The following is a 23,780-nucleotide window of genomic DNA, read 5'->3' as shown; positions in this document are numbered from 1 at the left end:
AAGGAAAAGTTACATACTAATCTGTCAGCATTTGTGAGAAGACCAAAGACCACGTTTTGTTGAAGGTTTCACACTCATGAAGTACGGTAACACCCTAAAAAATGGCCACGGACATGCCTTCTACACTCTGGGGAAGCATGTGCAGTCACAGTCTTCTCTCTCCAGAGTACACAGACCTGTGCTGTTAGACGCATTTCAGCTAAGCAGAATGCTGATGCTTATGGAACCTTGGGAATTACAACTTCAGACACACTTTGATGTGTCTGGTATTGTCAACCCACAATTAATCTTACCATTTTGATTAAAACTGATATCTTGCAAATGGGAAGGATAAGAAACAACAAGAAAATAACTGTGATCAAAGTACAGTTTTATAATTATTGTATTATTATTGTGCCACTGGGGAATGAACCCAGGCCTTTGTGCAGGAATGTGTATTACTTTTTAACTGAGAGCAAGTGGAAGGAATATAAAGTGATTAGTTTTAGCACTGATACGGTGGAGGTAAAATAAATAGCCCTAACAACTGCAATGCTGTTTCTGCCCCGAAATACCAGGCTTGCCCAGGGTCCTGCATGTGCTCGGCAAATGCTCTACTCTGAGCTACACCTCTAGTCCTAATGCTAGTTCTGGTCCATGCTAGTTTGCAAAGAAAAATAGACAGGAAGTGTAATTCAGCCTCTGGGACCCTCTCCACAGGAGTTCGGTGGCAGGTGCTTACCAGATCTTTTGAATCGATGGCCTATGCTGCGAGACCAACCAATGTGGTGGATTAAGGGGCTATGCATGTGGCACCAGAAGTCGTCTGTCCTGTCTTCGCTCTCTTCGTACACCAGCCTCAATCTCCCTCCAATGACACTTTCCACCACTGCCACGCGTGTTCGACACAGATGTCTCTTGTCAACCACTTCTACTCTCATGCAAGGTTTGAAAGGATACTGCATACTCTCTGAAACCTACAACAGAAGCAGACAAGACTCAGTCAGAACACATGGCGAAAGGTGTACAATAAACAATTTTAATATTAACTGCTAAAATACTGATGATGCTCAATATTTAACATGGATCAGCCAGGTCATGAAATTAACACAATTCTTTAAATATCTTCTAAGAGTCTCAGTCTTTTGTTATGACCCAATTTTTACCTTTTGTGAGAAGTCAGGAGGAAGTGTTTTGGCACCAGTAAGTCTTTTTACTAGAAAAGCTTTCCAGTTTGTATATTTATGTTGAATAGCTAAGACAAAAGAAATAATCAGTTATATTTTAGAAAGGAGAACTGCTTCCATTGTTAAAACAAAACAAAACAAAAAGATAACAAATTTTTCTGCAAGCCAGCTATTAAAGTTCTCAGACAACAAGGACAGAAAACAAGTATACGGCTTGCTGGCCCCAAAGTTACTTTAGTTTTGCTGTTACTTCGTGATGACTATGTGTAAGACAGCAGGACAGCAGGCACAAGGGAACCACGGGGAGGGTAAACCAGCTGCTTACTTCTAGGAGGGACAAGGGGTTTTCCGCTGGCTGCACACCACCCAACTGGATGGATATCAGAACCACAGATATTGCACCAGAAGTCCAGACCAGAGTCGTTTTCAAATCCTTCATATCGTAAGAGGGCATTGTAACCTGGAACCAACACAGCGATCACAACAGTCAGGAAACTACAAAGAAGTAACAGCTGTTGTAGAGGTTATCAAGCTTCAGAACATTTGCATGGAAGCCCTTGTTGGGCTTAACAGAGAGAGATCTGTGCCAATTTCGGAGATGTGGACTCAGCAGGCGCATGGTGAGTTTCCTTTTATTTACAGTGCTGGTGGAGGAACCTAGTGTCTCGCGTGTAGGCAGGGCCCTGGGGTGATGCTGCTCCTACTACTCTCGAACAACATTGAGAACTGCTTGCTCCATGCAGTTAGTCCAACTTTGAATGCATTTCAATTTTGCCCGCTCAGTGAAAACGGGTGTCACAGCTTTATTAGAACAGGTAAGTCTTGCTGGGTGGTGCATGCTAATAATCCCAGCACTTTAGGAAGTTGAGGCAGGATGATCTCAAATTGGACAATGGCGGGATACTTTCACTCAAAACAGAACAAAACAAAACAAAGCAAAGGAAAACAAAACACCCCTCAAAACAAAAAACAAAAATACAAACAAAATACAGAACATGCCTGGGGTGTAGTTGAGTACAAATCCCTGGGTTCAATCCCCAGTAGTGAGTGACAAACAATTCTTAAAAAATACAACAGGTTTTTTTTTTTTTTTTTTGTCTTTTTCCTTTTTATCGGTACCAGGGATCGAACTCACGACTGCCTGCTTGCAAGGCAGGTGCTTATGCTGCTGAGCTAAATCCTCAGCCCCCCAAAATACAACAGGTTTTAATAAATTACAAAATCCGATCATGTCACAGAAATCTAGTTGAAGTATATTTCAAAGAAATTGCCAATTCACTCAGCCAGTTACTTTGGATAATTTGAATGTGGCTATTTGTAGAATCTAAATTTATTTTTTTGTCTTTTTCCTTTTTATCGATACCGGGGATCGAACTCACGACTGCCTGCTTTCAAGACAGGCGCTTATGCCGCTGAGCTAAATCCCCAGCCCCAGAATATAAATTTAAAGCCAGGAATGGTGGCACATGCCTATAGTTCCAGTGCTCAGGAGGCTGAGGCAGGATGAAAATTTATTAACTAGTATATTAAGGTACTAGTACCTGTGATGAAAATTTATTAACATTAAACTGACAAAATTCAGTACCTTATAGAACAATTTTTGAGATTTCAAATTTTCAATGTTCTTTTACTTACTTATTTTAAACTCTGGGAATTCATCTAGGAGCTCACACATGGCAGGCAAGGACTCCAGCACTGAGCTACATCCCCGGCCCTTTTTATTTTGAGACATGGTCTCATTACATTCCCCAGGAAGGACTCAGATTTACAACCCTCCATCCTCAACCTTCTGACTACAGTGTTTGGGGATTACGGGCATGAACTCCAGTTTGTGATCAACATAAGGCTTAACTCCTTTAAGGTAAAAGGACTTTAAGATTATGTTGGATAAAATCAAATGAAGTGGAAATGTAAAGTCAGAGAGGTTAGCTAGAAATGATTCTTGGACATTAAACGCACTGATCTAAATGCACTGACTCAACATATGTGACAAAAACCTTTTGTGTTTTATAGTGCAGAGAATAATAAAAGCATTTAACGTGTGCTTTTTAGTCAAGGAAATGTTTCCAAACAAAAGGTTGGATTGCACTGGTTACAACAACTGGATAATATGATGACTGGAGCCTGGGACGCTCTTGATCAATGGCACAGAGTTGACAACTGCATGAAGGAGGGAAGGTGGGAGGTACAGAAACACCCTAGCTTCATTAGGACAGACTGCCTATGCGGGGGAGAGCAAAAAGCATGGTTAGTGATATGATGCCGAAGTGCAGCTTGAGCAGAGAACTGGAATCACTATTTTTAGGGGCTGGGCATGCAGCTCTGCGGTAGAGCACTTGCTCAGTATCTCTAGTACTACATACATATGCGCGCACGCACGTGCACACATGTGCACACATGCGTGCAGCAAAAGGCTCTCTTTAGGTAAGCCTATTAGCAAATACAGTAGAAGAGTACGCAGAGGGCTGGCACGGTTAGACAGAGCAGGTGAGCAGGCCTCTCCTAGCAGTGATCTGTCATCTGAAGCCTGCCCCTCCTGCCAGCTAGCACTGCACACACTGCATTTACACTGCCCACTGGGCAGGGACGCCAGACTTACGCGTGGAACCCTGATTACACAGCAAGCCTTACACTTCCATGCTTGTCCAAGGTAGGGCCTCTTTGCCTAACACAGGAGGTCCCCCACATGTTTACTTTATGGGCAAGACAAGTCACAAGGGCTGGGAACAGTGGAGGCCATGGAAATAAAGAGAAAGAGCCCAAGATACTTGAAATCAGTATTTCATTTGGTATTATAGACTTTTTTAAAAAAGTATTTCAGCTTTTGTTATTTTTCAAAGTATTTCCCTGTATATGAGATAGCATGACATTTTCATGCACTATCATGACTGCTGCCTGCTTTTCTTCCTTCCTTCCTTTCTTTTTTAAAAAAATAGTCTAGGACCTAAAAATAGTTTCTAATTTTTAAAAATTTCTTCAGAAGATATGAAAATTACATGAAATTCACATTTCAGTGCCCATAAGTAAAATTCACCCGGAACACATTCATACATATTTATTTATGCATTGCTATGGGCTGCTTGCATGTTAAATGGGAAAGATTCAACTGAAAATATTTGTTCTTTTTATAGAAAAAAATTGTCAACGCCTGTATCATTATCATTTATTTGGTAATATCTGCAGAATTTACAAACATGCTTTTTCACAAAACGCTTTATGTATCGGCATTTTTTAGTCAATTATAATGCATGCTTTTACCTGCTAGCTTTAGGATCCCAGCAATCCAGAAGACTTTGGTAGGAAGGCTGCAGTCTGTATTGGGGACTTCTACTCTCACATTTTCTGAGATATCACCCCAGCAGGTCCCCATAGGTGCCTGTCATATAAAAATTATTAAATTATTGTCTTATTAACATACAGCCTAAAACATGTCATTCTAAATGAAGCATTACCATTAATAACAAAAGTATTAAATTGTTATTTCTTCCCATTAAACAATATTCTATTTAGTAAAAGTAATGTCAGGATCAAACTCAAAATGAAGAAAAAAATTCACACATATTAAACAATATTTTGACATTGAAATACAGTCCTAAAACAAGATTTAAGCAACAATTTTTCTAAAGCTGAATTACAAACCTAACAGACTTCACAAAAGTGATTTGAGAAATTTTTAGCATGTACTGAATGAATCCACTTAACCTAACTCTTATTTTAAAAGACCCAGCCAAAGAGCAGGAAGAAAAATAATTCCAATTACAAAAGTCGTTACCATCAACATGAACCGGAGAAATAAAACTGGGCTATCTGTATTTCCAATCTAAGTGGAATTCACAGAATAGTCTATAAGGACACACATAAGGGAAAAGGTGCAGCTGAATGGTCTTTTGGAGATGAACACTACAGTAAGGTGTCAAATAATCATTTAAAACATTTCCTGGGTCAGAATTACTCTAAGGAGAAAACTTACAGTATTAGAACTGGCAATCATGAGCTTTCACAACAAACGATTGAGATGGGGACTCGGAAACCTACTAAATGAGCACTGTGAAGGGGTTTCCCCAAAGTACAGCACACAGTCCCAAACGGCTACTTCTATCACATTTCTGTCCTCAAACCACAAGGCAGGTCATGGAGTTCATACCGTGGTGGATAAAATCAAACCAGTGAATTCAGGAATTTACATAAATGCTGAACAGTTTTTATGGCCCTGGGTAATCAGCTCTTCATCAAATATAATTTAGAATCTTAGAAAAGGATTTTGTGAGGTTGCAAAAGACCAAACAATCTGAATAAATTGGAAGAAAACGAAATAGCCTCCTAGCCCCAAGACAAGCAAAGAGCACATCAGTTTGGACTTGGCCTTCCTGCTGAAGAGCCCCAGATCTCACAGATGCTACCCCCGAACAGGAGGATTAGCCTCCTAATATCCCGAGCTGCTCGCATGGCTTACACTTTCAGAAGGAAGAGACTGTCACATAACACTGAGCCAGGACAAGCCTACCACCCAGAGACAGAGTCAGTCAGTGACTGCTGCTTTGAATGGGCAGCAGAGAGCACACCTCAGCTACGTGGAGACATGCTTTCATGCCTCAGCTCCGCTACGTGGGATTCTGGGAAGGAATCCTTGCTATCACCCTAAGTTTAGGGAAAAAAAACCATTGTGATTATTTTTTTAAATTGGACCCTTCAAGGTCTGTTGTCTCCCCCTCTATCACTCTAGACCGTAGGGCCATCCCTGTTGCCAGCAGATAGGATCAGAGGAGGAAAAGCTGGGAGGAAGACGGGTGGCACAGACTAGTTAACACACGCAGGTCCCGAGGCTGCTCACTTCTGGGAGGGCGAGCAGGTAGAGCAGATGGGTGCAGCAAGATGCACACATAAAACTGACGTAAAACATCCACTCCTCTTTGCCTGACTGCCAAATATGTGAACCGGGTTTCTTTATCGTCCAAAAAGAAAGAGCCATGGTCACGCTCATAAGCTGCAGGTCCGGGTGGCAAACCGCTTAGTGAATGTGGCAGACGGGACTCCGTTTTTAGTTAGGCAGGACAACCTGTCAACGTTCTTTTATTTTTTAAAGCCACAACATTCATTTGGAGAAAATAACTTTTTGCCTCATTTTATTAAAGAAAACAAAGTGTCAAAATACTCAAAAAAATACAGGGACTATTCTCTTTAGGGGGTGGGAGAGCTTGTTTTGGAGCCTGCAGTCTGGATTGGTATAGGAGAAAGTAGCAGAAAGTGACATTTGTTCTTGCCTGTAAGATTGTGGTTCTGCTAGGCCCTCTTAAACCAATCCATATGTTCACTCTCTGAAAAAAATGAAGAGTCACAGACAGCATCAACAGGAAAGAGCAGCACGGTCACAGCGCAGTGCATGCTCCATGCGTTGAAGTAGTAAGGTGATGTTGTAGGTACAGCTGCCCTTCTGTTTGAAACGAATACTTGTAAGTGTGGAAGACTAAATGACCAGGGCTTGACAGCCATCTTCGTCCAAGTCATCTGTCTTCTCGTGCTGGCAGGAGGGACACCTCTGCGAGTCTGGATTGGCACAGCATGAACCAGCAGAACCAGCATTTACAGGTAACAACAAATTTACCTTCCAGACTCAGGACGCGAGGTCCACCTCAGGCTCCTCCCAAACAAGGAAGATCTGCTCCACCACTTCCTGCTCCAGGGCCTCTCGTGAGAGCTATCTGGGAGCGACGCTCCTTCCCTGCAAGGTAAGCTGTCATCAGGTCCTGCAGGACACGGCCAAATCCAAATGCTGCGAGGTCCCCAACACAAATGCATGATAACTTCCACCTGCCCTTCTCAGCAGAGACCTGGGCCACAAGTCTTAACTCTTTTGCACTCAGGACACCCCAGATAGTCCAACAGCCCTGACGGCCAGTACAGTATTCAGAGGATACACATAGAGATCTTCCGCCACATGGCTGCCAGCCTAAAACTGCTGACAGCCACACATGATCTTCAGTGTTAACAGAGACTACGAGAGGGCAGTACTGAAGCTGCACAACAGGTCGCTGAGAAGGAATCTAATCCCACAGTGCGGCACATGTATGCAGAGCCATCTTTACAGTAACTCAGACTGAGAGATAGATGCGTGGTTACTGAAGTGCATTAACGGAGAACAGTCAATTACTCAGGAGAAGAGGGGAAGAAAATGAGAAAGAAATTCCAGTTCCTACATGCTGCTTACTGCACTTAGCCCAAAATAGCAACACGAAGAAACAAACTGTTCCTACCCTCTCCAGAAAGTCCACTCACCTTCTGATCTGATACCAGAATCTTTATTTTAGGGGTGGATGAAAGGAAATGCAATATTCAGAGTAGAAGATGAAGGAGATGCAAATGACAGGCATGCATTAAAAACAGGGAACGGAGACCACTAACAGGAAGGCTTTGAACACTCCGTAATTAAGCAAAACAATTAAACCAATACTGCTTCAGCATTAGGAGATCCTGAAATAGGCTCCAATGACAGACAATAATTCAGATTCAGCCTTGTTTTCTTCTTGACCAAGTTAGAACATTTTTTATCAGGCTTTCCAACATGATTTTCATTACATGAAGGCCCTGTATTTTGCTACAGGCTCTTTCACGGCACCACTCCCACAGCGATTTCAGATGGTGCCTGGTTGGGGCCAGACGTGAATTTAACTTTCTAACAGAGACTAGAAGGGAGTCATTCATCTGAGCAACACACTGAAGAGTCTCTATAGTTATAAGGGAGAAAGTCACATTAATTTTCAATTGTCACTAGAGTCCTTGTGTGCAAGTTAAGGTTAAGAAACAAACCCCAGAAAGAAATCTTACTTATACCTATAAGATCATGAACTTGAAGAAAACACACGTGGATAATACATTTTAAAATGGTGTTACTGTGTAGGTCAGATTGGCCTTGGCCTTGCACTTTCTGTTGCTCTTGCCTCAGCCTCGCTAGTGTGGGCTTACACAGGTTTGTACTACCAGGTGGGGTGTGAGTTTTACTTTAAAGTTACTGCATGCATACAAATGAGAGTTTTTATTTTTTTGTCCTTAAACCTAAAAATTATGTATGACATGTTACAAATAGGATAATCTTATTCCTCCAAAGAAATTGACATTTAGGTTCTGTACAAAAGAAAATGAGAATGTAATGTGATTAACACCAGGTTTATATGTAGGAACAAAATGAAAGCCTATGCCTGAGCTTCAAGGTCACAGTATCCATGTGTGCAAAGGACTTTCTTTTGCACAAGACCACAACTGCCTTTAAGGGTGTACAAAATGATTACATGTTGGTTAGCGATGACAGTCTCAATAAACCGTTAAGAGTATATAGCTGAAATACCCAAGAGAAGAAATTCTAACTCTGTAAATATGTAACTGGAGCAATGGAATTTTAGCTTTTCTATGGCTTCATGTACACTTGATATTAACACATTCCGGTCCCTCCATAATACCTGAGAAAGAAGTATTTTTAGTTACTTTCATAAGATGAACAATTTTAAAGACTATAGTCTTTAAAAAGTTAAAAAAAAATTAGGATGCTTACAATTTTTTAAAGCGTAGGATAATTTACTGGAGAACAGGAATGGGGACTGGGAATAGCTCTGAGAGACAAGAGGGGTCCCAGGTGGGCTGCCCAAGCTAAAGGTTCTTAATACATAAATCAGCTAGAAGTGCCCTTGTAACCTGAATCTCATGAGCATACAAGGTGCCTCTAAACCGGAACTGTATCGTACTAGTATTGTGGAGATGTCCTTCCATAGTTTATGGCTATGGACACTTTTCAGGGACTTAATAGAAAGCTTAACTTGGAGAAAAGACTTTTAAAAACCCAAGGGTAAAGATTCTACACCTGCTACTCAAAAAACTAGCAAGTATGCCTTCATTTAAAGGAGATGGACTAGGTAAACGAGAAGATTTTAAAGATGTCTCCGCTCTGTAGCCATACAGTCTGGAAGGAGAGAAAAGCAGACTCGGAGTTCTGGGTTCCCTGTCTGAGGGTGCGCCCTGGCAGCGCGCTCTTCCTGCCAGTCTAGTGCTGCACTTCCTCTTACTCTGGCTATGCTGAGGTCTGAGTCAGAAACTATCACGGAAAAGGGAAATCTGAGGCCAAAATAAAAGGCCTGAGAAACAACCTCGTAGATTAAAACGAGTGATTTAAGAGTGGTACTCTGGCTCATGAAGGTAATTTATTCCACAATTCTGGGCAGATGGCTGTAGTCCTGTTCAGCACTTGGTGCAGAGTACAGGAACAGAAGCAAAATTTTACCAAATGCTTGTGTGCCAACCCAATTCTTGGCAAACAGAAGCTTTCTTTTGTTGTTGCTTTTTGAGACAGTTGTCACTATGTAGCCTAGCCTGGTCTCAAACTCATGGCAGTCCTCCTGCTTCAGCCTCCAAGAGCTGGGATTCTAGAGGTCCAACAGGATGCCAGCTCGAAGTGTTCTTGAACCGAGGCATTACTGTATACGGCAGCTCTAATTCAGACTTTGAAGCAGATACATTAAGCAGGAGTGGAAATTCAATTTCATGTTGGTTATTTAAAAAACAAAAACAAAAACACAAACCACTGCTGTACTTAGTAACCACACTATCTGATTACAGCAATGATCTGAATGGCAGCCTTACCTTCAACTTGCACAATGTCTATCCCCAGAAATTTAAATGCAAGTCTCACGATCGTACTGTTAATCACAGTAGCATCCAAGTGATGAAAGAGGGAAACTATCTGCAGCTATACTCTAGGAGAGGCTGGCTTGAGGACCAGTGGGCAGGACTCAGATTTGGCCTTCTCGCCAATTCCTGTGGCTACAGAACAGCTCTGCTTCTGTGTTACACTGTTTTTTTGGAGATAGGGTCTCAATACGTAGTTCACACTGGGCTTGAACTCACCTTGTAGCCCAGAATGGCCTCAAACTCTGAGTGATCCTCTTGCCTCAGCCTCCAGAGTGTTGGGATTACAGGTATGTGCCGCCATGCCTGGCATTTTAAAAAAACTTTTATGTTTAAAACCAATCTCCTGGAGCAAGAAGGGCTCTAACCTGTGCTCAAGTGGGTGACAAGGCAGGTACAACATCTAGAGTAAGGGGTTAGGGTTAGGGCCTCACTGGCCATATGGTATCAGCAGTGGGCTTCAAGGTTAAGATGGTCGCTAGGCAAGGGCTCCTGCTCCCACTGCTCCACAGGTCTTCTACACCCATGCCACTGATGCAGGTGCTAACTAAGGCAACAGAAAAAATGCTTGCCAGTCAGGCACTTGCGCCGCTCAGCTAAACCCCAGCCTCAAAGGGCAACCTCCACATAAAAATCAATTCTATTGTAACATATTTTCTTTCTTATCTCTGTATTATAGAACTTTTTTTTCGGTACTGGGGATCGAACTCAGGACCTTGCACTTGCCAGGCCAGTGTTTTGCTGCCGAGCTATATCCCTAGCCCTATTATAGAACTTTAATGTAGACTCTGGACAGGAAACAAAACACACTCATGGGACTTGCAAATGCTATTTTAAAAATATCCTGACTACTTACATAAAATGGCTCAACCTGGTTCATGGTATTAACATAAAAAGAAGACCTAAAGAGGGATGAAGGCCATTCAAAAGGAGACGACAGACCAAGGTTCTAGAAATCTGAGATGAATAGTTGTTCTGAGAACTCACTGTAACTCCCAAATTCTTAGTACCACAAAGCAATATTCCAAAAAAGAGAGGATCAAATTCATGACCTGGTGCTTGCCAGGTGGCACTTGTGCCACTGAGCTAAGTCCCCAGTCGTTTTTTTCTTTTGGGTACTGGGAATCAAACTCAGGACCTCATGTTTGCTAGACAAGTGCTGCACTGCTGAGCTGTATCCCCCACCCTTTTTTTTCTTCTGAGATTCAGGCTGGCCTTGAACTCACTATGTAGCCCAGGCTGGCCTCAAACTCATGGCAATCCTTCTGCCTCAGCCTCCTGAGTGCTCTACCATGCCTAGCCCCCAAAAGGAGAGTTAAAGATCTGCTTTGCAGTTTTCTTTAAAGCTGCTGGTGACATCTATGCAATATATTTCACAAATATGATATCTTTATCAACATTACAGCAACATAAATTGCCTACTTCACACGGAGATGAGTAAGATTCTGCTTTAAACTGTTTTTACAGTCTCCATGTCACTGATGTAGGATTTAATGTTTGTACTTTTAAGAAAAAAAGCCAGCATGTAAAGGAACTAGGCTTCAATCTGTGTGTCTATCACTGAATGAACCACCTGATATATATATATATATATTTTTTTTTTTTTGGCGGTACCTGGGATCGAACTCATAACCTTGTGCTTGCCAAGCAGGTGCTTATGCCACTGAGCTAAATCCAGAGCCCCGAACCACCTGATTTTGAAAGATCCTTTACTGGCTCTGAGAGTAAATTCCACCAGGATTTCCACAAAGCAAACCAAACTGCTTTGTTCACACGATACGATGTAAGGCAAGTCCAAAATCAACAAGTATAAATAAAGTATAAATAAAAGTTGTTTTTTGACCCATGTAAAGTAGCAGAGAAAACCTGAAATGTAAATTAAGCTTCTTATCAAGCTAAAAAATACTGAGGAGAATTACAGATAATAAAAAGGAAAGAACCTGTCATTGGAGTAGATACTGACATAATTCTGAACTATCTTAGGTCCTCTGAAGAGAACACCTGGCTGGGGAGCTTCTGCTTAGTTCACAAAACGACAATACTAATAGTTCCTTCCCTTGTTTTTGAGATTTTATGCTTGGAGACAAAAACCAAGCTCAAAGATCCTGCCTTTTCTGAATCATCTGGTCAAATCACAAAGATTCAGGCAACCTGTACAAAGGATAATTTCTACCCTTTGGTTGAGCCAAGTGCAAGTGTCAACATGTGACTATTTTTGATACTCCCAAAAATTCCACATGCTTCAACTTAACATGAAAACTGAATGAACTAATACTTTCCTTGTTCAAAAATAATTTCAAATCGCAGCTCCCGACGTTCCTTCAGCGCTGAGGACTGAACCCAAGATCTCACACATGCAAGGCGAGTACTCTGTCACTGAGCTACCCCCTGCCCTCAACCACAATTTCTTTACAGGACGATTTACTTGTAAAACCTACAGCAGTTATTTTTAGCTATTAATAGGTAATCATAATTAATGAGAGAAGCAATCTCATTTTAAGGATTAGATGCTTAGGTGTCATGGTACCCTCAAGATTTAACAATGACTTAAGTTTCACAGTAAGGTGAGCAACTGCATACTCACGTGTTTGAAACAGGTGACTGGGGCTGCTAGAAAGCTGTTGCTATTGATGTAGTTACCCCAGCTGAAACCATCCATGGAGACTGCTGAAACAGAATAAATTCAGATATAATTTTCAAAAAAAAAATGTTTTTTTGAGACAGGGTCTCAACTGTGAGTTCAGGCTGGCCTTGAACTCAAGAGATCCTCCTGCCTCAGCCTCTTGACTGCTGGGAATACAGGTGTGCGCTGCCACCTGGCTTCTCAAAATTTTCTTAATAAGAAGGCTGCTATTATTAAACTATGAAAGGATATGGGAGTAATTTATCCCTCTTTAAAGTTTCCTTTTTTCAGTAAAAACTGAAGAATTTCACTAAATACCTTTTATGGGATCAGAATTGTTTCAGGTTTCAGAATTTTGTTTTTCTGAGACAGGGCCACACTAGTATGCGCTACCCACCTGGGTGGGCCGTGAAACACTGCTTAGAGCTGACGGGTGATCCAAAGGTTGCAGTGTAGTTTGGATCTTACATTTCCTGATTAGGGCACTCAAGCTGTAGCTGCAAACTGCAGTTTCTGAAGTCTCCCTCCCGCAACACACACCCTGGACAGTGAGGCACCGGTGCTCTAGGCGGTGGGAAGCAGCTGAGCTGCCCCAGGGTAACCAACATTGACGTGGCTGCTTGGTATTTCAAAGCCCATTCAGCTCTTACTACGCCCCTCAGTGGTCACCTGCCTCGCACCTACCACCTGCTACTTTTTTACACTTTCTGTTCTTGAGATGGGGGTCTCGGTATGTTTCCCAGGGGGTCTCAAACTCTTGGTCTCAAACAATCCTTCTGATTCAGCCTTATTAGTAGTTAGGACAATAGATGCCTACCACTGAATCTGGCTTTATTAAGGTTTTTAATTGCCTTATAGTCTAGTTATTTTCTTGCATTTATTCTCCTATTAAACTTATAGCCTGATATGATGCTACATGCCTACAATCCCAGTCACACACAAGGCTGATGCAGGAGGCACCAAATTTGACACTCGTGAGACCCTATCTCAAAACAAACAAACAATAAGCTGGAGCAGAATGTCCCTGGTTCACTCCCCAGTACTGGGGGCAAGTGGGAGAATATAAAGAATCTTCTATTAGAGTCAGGCCCTTGTTACTTTCTGCTCCTGACTCTGCTAAATGTGTAACTTCTTTGCCCACAGGCTCATTACACTGCATGGAGAACTGGGACGGCAATTGCAATAAGCTCCGGCACTGCCCCGTCTGGAGCACCTTTCTGACAGCACCACGGGGAAGCCTATAGTGTGCTAGTGGGGCACAGAAATGGCCTATACGAAACCAAAATTCAAATGTCTTTACTTAAAATGAGACAAATCAGTATTAAGCATGCCCCTTCTGCTCCATTCACCAACATTACCTGCTTTCGTCTTTGCTTGATTTTGCAAGGTAGCTTGATACTGCGCGTAAGCGGCTAGTTTAGCAACTAAAGGTTGTTTCTGGAGAACTTTTGCTTTCTTTGTTGGAGGCTTACCCTGAAACAAGAAGAGTTAAGTAAACAGGATTCTTTGTCATGCCCCCATCACAGAAATTTAACAGGACTGCATACTGTTCATTCTGCTTAAGTCAACATTGAGGGTTTAGAAAATTATTGAAGCAGAGGAAACATACAAGGAATTTTAACATGAGAAAATGTTTCTGGCGATCTGCTACAACACAGATATCTAATATGGGTAGCAGAGCTGGCACAGACTAAAACAGCTATATGCAAATTAATATGTTAATAAAAATTATCCCCTAAAATGTTAAAGTATGAACTTGGTGGATATTTGATTTCTTCTTATAGTGGATAGAACCAGTGGTTATTCACTCATGCAGGTTGCCAAGCATTGCTATTTATATGGTAAGAGAAGATAATTTAATGTTCAAAGAGCAAGTGACTGAGGTTTATACCTTTAGTGCTAACGCAAAAGATCAATGACAAAATGATCATGGCCAAATTCAGGGTGACAAACTGCCATCCATTTGGGTACAGACCACTGCTCAGCATCTTTAGGTGCTGTCTATCTGAAATATAGAAATACATCTAAGTGATGTATTTCCTTCATGTGGGGGATTTACACAACCCATTCAGTGCAATGTAATGATCACAGTAAATTAAGGGAGAAAAAGAAAACTGTGATCGCCAATAAAAGTGATTACAAAAATTGGTTATGTAATGCCTTAAAAATTGTTTATATGGTCTAATACCAACAACTTAGTCAAAGACTCCATTGTTTTCTAGGCCTTGATGCACGTGTTAAAATTTTTTTTCCCTTTTCATTCCATGAATATTTTCAAAAAGGCTAACTGGACTAACCAAGGACATTTGGCCAAGGTATCAAATGGGCTGTCCTCAGAAGTACCAAGCCATGCAAACCTGGCAGGCATGCGGTCCTGGGTCAGCCCTCAGCAGCAGCACCACATCACAAAAAAAAGAAAGAAAAAAGCACCAAACAAAGGCGACGGGAAAATAATATGGAAGAGAAATCATTTTCCCTCAAATGTTGGAAGAGTCTACCTTGAGACTAACTTGAAAGGAAACAGAAATTTGTTTTTTCTTATTTGGAAAAGGTAGGCATTTTTAATTTTTACAAAATTTATAATTCACTTTGGGTAGCATGCTTTGTCCCATTTAAAAGTAACTCAATTTTGTAAAACTTTGGAGCTCACACAGTTCCTAAAAATGTGGGACACAAAAAAGTCACTGGCCAGCTGGGCAGGGGTGGAGTAGTGAACCAGCATCAGATGACAGATACGGTGACGGTCCTGAAACACAGATTATAGAACAGGAAGGTTTCTGTACCGTTACCTGAAGTCTGGCCAGAATGCTTGCCTTCTTGGAGTTGGACGAGTAACTTCGCGAACAGGAAACACTGCAGAAACGCTTTGTTTTAGAGTAAAAGGCATCTCGCACGCCAACCATCCCACACATCTCGCAGGTGGCTAATTGACAAAATAAGAACATTTTGACATTATGCTCGTGTAATAAAATCAAATTTTATCTAATATTTTATTTTTCTTATTTTAACATTTTAGTAACTTTTTCACACCTCTGAGGCTTTTATTTAAATATACACCTTGAAAATTCCTTCCATCTCTTACACAAATGATAGAGAAGCTTACACAAAGTTAGAGGAGCAGTGTTCTGTCCTGGTGACACCATACACTAGGCAAATACTCTGCCACGGAGCCACCATCAGCCCCTAGTGTGGCTTTGTAAGCGACATCAAGTGCTGTGGAAAAATACACTCTACTTCTAGGGCACCCCCCAAAGCAACTCTCTGATCAAAGACAAGCTGGGGGTGGTGTGCACCCATAATTCCAACTATTCAGGAGGCTGAGGCAGCAGAATCGAGACTTCAAAGCCAGGCTGGACAACTTAGCAAGACCTCATCTCAAATAAACAAACAAACAAAAAATGACCCGAGATGTAGTTGAGGGATAGAGTCTGCCTAAACTGTGTGAGGTCTTAGTTCAAACCTCAGCACTACCAAAAAATCCGCCCAAAATCAACCAACCAAACAAAACCTCAAACCAAAACATTCATGAAACTTTCTTTCATAGTTACGCCTGACACAAAATGAAAATCATATTTCCACCTCAAAAGTTTAGTGGAGCAGGACAGGAGCACTTCAATACAAAGGACGTTCCAGTAATTAAAGATACCAAAACAAGGGGCCAGGGATTTAGCTCAGTGGCATAAGCGCCTGCCTGGCAAGTGCAAGGTCATGAGTTCAATCCCTGGTACCACAAAAAAAAAAAAAAAAAAAAAAAAAAAAAAAAAAAAAGATACCAAAACAAGGGAAGTGATTTCTGAAGCAGAGCCATCTCATCATTGTGAGTATTTAAAGACAAGGAAGCATCAGAGAGCAAAGAGCCACGTCCTCAACAGCCCTTTCGGCTCTGCAACCCTTCATGCTTTTGCTTACTTAGGGTTTTAACCTACTTAATATTTATGTCTCCTTTTCGTTTCTCAATGGGCTTTTTGCTTTTCGTTTTGTCCCACTTACTCCGAGGAGGAAGCAGGCAGAAACAAAGCGATCACACAGTGGTCTGGTCTGAGTGATCTTATTATGTGAAGGTTCAGGCTCTATCAGACAAGACAGCCTTCTTTGAAAATTTTAGGTCCGGAGATGACAGAAGCAACCAGTGAAAGTGATCTCCCAACAAAGCCAAGCTGACAGCACTTACCCATGCCAGATTTCCCATCCGGGTATGTGTACACCTGCCCATTGTTTTTGATGATTGGGAGATTGGAGGGTAAAGGAGCGACTTCTTCTTCACTCTCTTCAGAGCTAGAGCTGCTACTCGTGTCCTCACTGCAGCTATCATAGCCGTCGAACATCCCGGACACGTCTCCTCTCCTTTCGGGCCGTGAAGAATGTTCTGTCTTAAAACACAGAAGAAACCAGTAACACATGACACGGTGCTCAGGCTGCCCCCTCAAAGACCTCAGCACCTTCTCTGGCAAGTGAGACTGGACAAATCCAGTCTAGTCCTGAGAAGTGACCATATTACTTTGTGATGAAAAGCCACACAAGTGAGTCAAAGTAGAATTCTCTGGGAACATGACTGCTAATAGATAAGACACAAATCTATCATGACTCCTTATAAAACTGCTGCATGTAAGCCAGTAGAGTACCATACCAGTGAGGGCTGCTTCAATTCTGAGCACCACTGCCCAGCCCCCCAAATTAGATCAAATGATTTCTTAAAAAACAAAACTGATGTGAAACAGGTAAGTACATGATTCTGTGCCAGGATTCGAAGTCAGGACCTGATGCTTGCTACGCAGATGCTGTGCCACTGAGCTATATCCCTGGCTCTAGTAGAATCTGATTTCTTAACATGCCTTTCATCGACAGCCCCCCCCCCCCCCCCGCAGGGTTCTGCTATGTAACTCAGACTGGTCTCAAACTCAGTGATCCTCCTGCTTCAGCCTCCTGAGTGCTGAGATTAAAAGTGTGCTAACACACCTGGCTCCAACCTGTTTTAATATTCTTCTTTAAGAATGAATATAAATGTATATTTATTATAATATATATATCTTTAATTTTTTAACTTTTTTTTTTAATTGGTACCGGGGATCGAACTCACGACCGCCTGCTTGCAAGGCAGGTGCTTATGCTGCTGAGCTAAATCCCCAGCCCCTATATCTGTAATTTTTTAAAGACAGGGTCTCCCTATTTAGCTCAGGCTGGACTTTACTCACATTGATCACCCTGCCTCAGCACCACACCTGGTTCTAGGCCCAATTGTAAGGAGAAAAGCCTATTTATGGTCACTATAGAATTATGTCCCTGCTCTCCAACAGACTTCCTAGCTTATCATCCAAATTAATTTATCAGACGTGGTGGTTTTATTTTTTGCTGTACTAAGGAACCCAGGATCTTGTGCATGCTAGGCAAGGTCTCTACCTCGGTCCTCAAACTTGGTTCTGAATTTCCAGAATTTCTATAAATGAAATGTATCTTCAAAGCATCCAAAGCAGCTGCTACTGCCAGATTTAAAAAGAATAAACCAGACTCTGCAGGCAATGGCAAAGGAAAAGCTCTACCATTCTGCACTGCTGAGAATGAGATAACCCTCAGGTAGTAAGAGCACGGCACCAGCAGCAGAGCCCTGATGGCCCTGCCATGTGGTGTAAGTGAATCTGAGAAGCTCTGCCATTCATTCCATGCAGACCTGAGCAAATTATAGATTTTTTTCTCCTCTCAGTCAAGTTTATCCAACACTTGTGCATCTCACCGGAACTGAGGAAAAGACAAGTGGAGCAGAGAGCAGACCAGACCCACAGTTCATACAAAGCTGCAGCGGATGGGCAGGAGGAAACCAACAAGCTCAGGCAATGGCAGAGTAGGATGGGGCTGTCACAAATTTGGAGTTGTCAGCTGAGACTCGCGCTAACAAACTGTCTAAGAGAGACCCCAAGGACAAAAGGCAGCCTCCTGACATCTGTTGCTGAAATACTGGAGATGAGCGGAGCAAAAGTAAGACACAGGCTTCCGTGGCCTGAACTTGGCCATGGAGAAGCCAGAGTGCTTGGTGTGAGGATGAGTGTGGGCCATAGGGCACAGGAGAGGAGGACACAGCAGGCTGCGTGGTCAGAGGTGAGGACCCCTGCAGGCCAGTTCACGAAAGAATCTGCTCTGGGGCAGTAGGGGGATAGTCTAAATTCTCTCTCAGTGCCTGGTCTGCATGCTTCACAAACACTGGGGAGGCACTTTTAGGTCCCCATACGGTCCACCTCCATGCTGAGGCCACCTTATGCCCTTGGTTTAACACACGGTAAACAGTTTATTATGCAGTCAGCTCAAGCAGCAGCTACTACAGGCCTCTTGACCCTGAAGCATCTACTTTCAGAGAGAATCTTGAGATTTCAGGGGATCAACAATTAAACATTTTGGTTTTGACAATTATAGACTGTTAAAATAAAAAACAAAGCCCTTGTCAAACACATTCAGTAAACTTTCCTTCTTTAAGGTCCTTGAGTGCTCTAAATATGCTCATGAACACTATGATTATTCAAGTATATTGGCATGCAGTCTTTTCCAAATTATCTTGAAGATTTAATGTTCTACAGGAAAGACTGCTGACCTTTCTTTCCTACATGCCTCAAGTCACTTTCTCTTGGCTGAGACACAAATTCTTGACACTCACAGCTTGAAGGAGAGGTTTATTTTGGCTCACAGTTTGTACAGGCTGCAGTCTACAGTCACTGCTCTGAGGGAGGATACAGGCCTGGGAGCTAGAGAGGGAGGGAAACCCCTTCAGGCCACACCTTCATGCCTACCTCCTCTGGTCAGGCCCCACCTCCTACTAGCAAGCCAGCCACAAGCCCCTTCAAGCAATCGCTTTTGAGCATATAAGGCTTTGTGGGGGGAACATTCAGATATAAACTATAACATTCTCTCCTGGCTCCAAAGACTTGTGCTCATCTCTTTATGCCAAATGCATTTAGTCCCTCTCTAAGAGTTGCCAAAGTCCTAACAGTTCCAACATTGCTGAAAAGTCCAAATCTGAGATTTAAGGCAAACTCTTAGCTGTGAGCCTCTATTAAAACAAAAACAAAAACAAAAAGAAACCTAAACATTGCTGACACACAATGGGATACACGGTAAGCATTCCTACTCTAAAAGGGATGAGTAGGGGCAGAACAGGAACTGAACTAGTGCAAGATCAAATCCCAGCTGGCAACGTGAAAACCTGTGACTTCAAGTCCAGCACCCGGGGCAAGCTGTGGCGAGCAGACATGAACTCTAAAGGGCTTGGGCAGCTCTGTCCCTGCGGCACTGCCTGCAGCAGTAGCCCTCATGGCCTCTCTGTGGCCTGGCTTTGCTCTTCTGGGGGCTTTCCTCAGCTGGTCCACATTCCGGGCTTCTCCAACTTCCTGGAGTCTCCACTGTACCTTTGGCTTCCCACTCAGTTTTACTCCTGCCCTCTCAATGGCACACAGCCTAACATCCCAGGACATCTTCTGTGGAAGCCTCACCTGACCCCAGTACGCTTGCATCCCCCATGCCTGTCAAAGCTCACATATGAACAACAAGGGTTATGACCTGAATTTTAGGTTTAACTTACAACCAACGTCTTGAGTTAGGACCTAAATGTGGCCACTTGTGTAGTGGAAAACAACGACTCATGATGCCAGAAAAGCACGTGTAAGAGTCAGTCTGAGCCCAGATGTGTATGTGGACGTGATTTTTGTCAGTGCTTTCTATAATCCCTATAATTAACTGCTGTCAAAGTGGCCTCCAAAAAGCCAGAAAAGCAGCTAAGGAAAGGCAAGTGAATAGACTCTCTGGAGTGAAGAAAGGACACCAGAGAGTCAGGTTTCTCCTGTTCCTATGGAAGGGGAACCTCCTTCCAGACAACAGCCACCTTGTATCTCACTCTCCCTTCCCCAAGCCAGAGAAGGCAACTTGAATGGTGAGTGCAGTATGAAATTGTTGTTTTTAATAAACTACAAACATTTAATAGTTTTTTGGTGAATACACTAGGAAAATTATTGGTGTTTCTGGGAAATTACACACTTTTTATCTTATGAAAAGGAGGGTTAAGAGGTACTTTGGAATGCATTATAGGTATACTCCATTATTTCTTGATCTACAATCAGTCCTCGAAAACAAACTAATTTGTAAGTCAAGAGTCCAGGTACCATGTGGAGGATGCTGAGGTCTGCGCAGGCCTCTTAGTGCCTGGGTGGCTGACCACTGTGAACTCATCCTGGTGAACAAACTTCCTAGGTGCCCTTCTACAGCAGGGTCTCAGCTCTCTTTTCTCAAAGCAAAGGCAGTCTCACTTCTGCAACTCTGAGCCTGTGGAAGAATAGGTTTTGCTGGTTCCTGTGATACCGCCAAGCCATTTTTTTGTTTTCCTGTTTATAAAGTACTTGGCTTCTTTTTAATGATAATCTTTTCAACAACCAAACTTCCTCTGTTCCATATTTGCAGGCCGAACTTAACTAGACCTTCCTTTTTGGCCAAACTCAAAACTTTTGAAATCAGCTGTGCTGTTTGTTCCATAGATTTTCAGTATAAAACCTGCTAAAAAGCCCTCAACAGTACTCATACTGCAGACTGAATGTTGGGCTACCTTGAAATTTCTTCTACCCTTTCATCTCAGACGTCCTCAAAGTCTTATAAATGAGCAAAATGTTCTACCAGTGTAGTAATTCATAGTCTTGGGTCCAACTGGCAAAGTAGTCATTGTTCCCAAAGTCAAACCTACTGAGCTTTGTCTGTGGTCTGCCTTTTTTTTTGTTTGTTTGTTTTTTTTCCTTTTTATCGGTACCCGGGATCGAACTCATGACTGCCTGCTTGCAAGGCAGGTGCTTATGCTGCTGAGCTAAATCCCCAGCCTGTGTTCTGCCTTTTTATCAGCATTCTGGTCTCCTATGTTTTGACCACAATCTCCCATCAAGCTTGGCTCACAGCATTCTCTGACTGCTTCTCCAGCTGGTATCTTCAAACCTTTCCAAATCCCTCCCACTAACCAATTCCGAGGGCTTCAGAGCCACACGGTCAGACATAGTCTGGGAAACAACCCACTTCTCTAGTTCTAAACTCTGCCTTCATCACTTTTGTCATTGGGCCAACCATCCAACTTGCAAATCCTAAAGGTGCAGATTTCTTTTGGCTCACATTTTGGTCCATAGTTGGCTCCAAGTCAAGGGGTGTAGCTGAAGAGAGCTGCTCGGAAGGGCGCCAGGAAGCAGAGAGAGAAGGGAGGACTTAGAAAGGAGATACACCCTCCCAGGGCCACACCTACGACTGCCCCCTTCTGACCAGCCCATCTCTGAGCAGCAAGTCAGCTGTGCCTCCAATGACCTTCCAAAAGCCCCATCTTTGAGGGTGGGAGGCTCTGGGGGACACCATGGACCCACCACACACAGAAAAGCTCATCTGTGCTGCACATTGGGCTTTGTCCCCATGGGTACACCCTTGCCAAGTCCTCTGTGGTACGAGCCAAGTATTCTGACACATTCATTTCAGTGTGAGGCACACTTCTTAAAAGCTGTATTCCACATGGTGTATGCTCATCTCAACAGACATTTTCTCACATTAGAACAGAATGCCAGTGAGTTGTATTAAGTGGTTTATCCTATGTAAAACTTATCATTTACTTTTGGAGGAACTTAGTTGGGAAGTCTAGCACCAGATCAAATCATAAGGGAGGCTTGGACTCCAGTGAGAGGGTGGTGGGAAAAATCCTGATTGCACGCAGAGGGTACCAGCAAAGCAGCCTATTCTTATGTGATCTCATTTTTATTTATTTATTTTTTTGAGACAGACTCTCTACGCAGCCCAACCTGGCCTTAGCCTCCTCATTTCAGGTGTGTGCCCACAACTTTAAATTCTGAGGTGCTGGGGATGAACCCAGGGTCTCATGCGTGCTGCAAACTGCTCTACCCTGAATCACACTTCCAACTCTCTTCCCTTCAGGGCTCAGTCAAGCTGGAGAGGCTGGGACTCTATAATCACTGGCCTGTCCCCTTGAGTAAATCTGAGGTTGCAATCTACTCTCCCTGCAGTGATCAGGAAACCCGGAGGCAAGAGGTTGAAGTGGTTGCAGGTTACTGAGCCCCTTGACACCAAGAGGAGGGTTGTAAATCATACAAACGAACAGCACAGCACAGCACAGCACAGCGCAGGCCAGTCAGCATTCCCACAGATTTTATCAAGTTCACTACCAACCACCCAAAACAAAAGCAATCCAGCTCCAACAAGTGTCAGTACAAATAAGAAAGCCAAGTACTTCAGGCATCAACAGTATCAATTACCACATACAAACTACTTACAAATGAGGCTAGAAAGGGAGGAGGGCATTTGCAATGTGGGAGGCTGAGGCAGGGGGAGGTTCTAAAAGCAAAGGGTGGGCCGCCAAGGGGAACTTTGTGTTAAATCCCTACTACTGTCAAAAAGGACCAAAAGTATTAAAAAATGTCAATATATCCTGTATGGCTAAACATAATTAGAGAAATGGAAAATAAATGTTTAAGAAAACACCCAAAACACAACAAAGAAAAACAAGAAAATGGAAAATAAGGGGCAGAATGCAGAAATTTAATGAATATCCAGTGACAATTTTGTTTGCTTTGTTCTTTTGAGACAGGGTACTGCTATGCAGTTTAGGCTGGCCTTGAACTCGCAGCAGTTCTGCCTCAGCCCTCATGTGCTGAGATTATAGGCCTGCGGCACCACTAGCCCCTTATCTATTCTTACTTTTTGTTCTTTTACAAAGTGAGACCCTATCTCAAAAAAACCCCACAAAAACAAAACATCAAATTGTACATTTTAAGTATGTAGTTTGTCAGTTTTACACACACGCACATACACAGGGTACTGGTGACTTAATCCTGGGAGTGCACTGCAGCATCCTAGGCCTTTTATTTTTGAGACAAGGGCTTACTGATGTTCAGACTGACCCTCAACTTCTCATTTTGCCTCAGTCTCCCCAGCAGCTAAGATTTCAGGCAAGCACCACCACGCTTTGCTTTAGTAAACTTTTTCAAAAAATCTCTATCTGGTCAAATGATCTGCTAACTGTAATGGTAGAGTATTTCCAGACAGGCCAAGTTTCAAAAAAAGTGTAGTTCTCATGTTGGTTGTAACCAGATAGGGGAAGATGGCTGATTGGGAACTAACTAAATGACCCAACACAGGACGGAGTATCAAGGGGATTTTATCTAAGTCAGTGTGAACAGGGTGACCCAGGACAGCAGATGGAGAGCAGGGCTTGGAAGTCGACAGACTGTATTCCCAGAGGACTGGGGTGGCAGTCAAGCACACTGGCCAAATGAAAGTACGAGAGAACTGTCAACTCCAGGCAAGAGCTGCCC

General features: G+C 42.7%; 1 protein-coding gene across 11 annotated transcripts in view; it reads right to left on the bottom strand.

Annotated features, from left to right (window-relative positions):
* The window catches only part of Mbtd1 (mbt domain containing 1), a 57,422-nt gene that overhangs the window by 18,138 nt on the left and 15,504 nt on the right, over positions 1-23,780 (bottom strand). For 5 of the 11 annotated variants that reach the window (XM_023563840.2, XM_023563841.2, XM_023563839.2 and 2 more), the window contains 8 exons: positions 16,631-16,829; positions 15,243-15,382; positions 13,818-13,932; positions 12,421-12,503; positions 4,425-4,542; positions 1,492-1,626; positions 1,146-1,234; positions 722-956 (listed from right to left, as the gene is read on the bottom strand). In XM_023563840.2, the coding sequence (XP_023419608.1) occupies positions 722-956; positions 1,146-1,234; positions 1,492-1,626; positions 4,425-4,542; positions 12,421-12,503; positions 13,818-13,932; positions 15,243-15,382; positions 16,631-16,784 (1,069 nt within the window). In that variant the 5' untranslated portion in view covers positions 16,785-16,829. Of the gene's footprint in view, positions 1-721; positions 957-1,145; positions 1,235-1,491; positions 1,627-4,424; positions 4,543-12,420; positions 12,504-13,817; positions 13,933-14,350; positions 14,465-15,242; positions 15,383-16,630; positions 16,830-23,780 lie in introns of those variants that run through there. The other 6 variants (XM_023563844.2, XM_003466830.5, XM_023563843.2 and 3 more) reach the window with 5 other exon arrangements.

Source organism: Cavia porcellus, unplaced genomic scaffold, assembly GCF_034190915.1.
Source record: "Cavia porcellus strain 051 isolate PalLab524CR breed Dunkin Hartley unplaced genomic scaffold, mCavPor4.1 scaffold_6, whole genome shotgun sequence".
NCBI lineage: Eukaryota > Metazoa > Chordata > Mammalia > Rodentia > Caviidae > Cavia > Cavia porcellus.
This window is presented reverse-complemented; position numbering and strand designations above follow the sequence as displayed.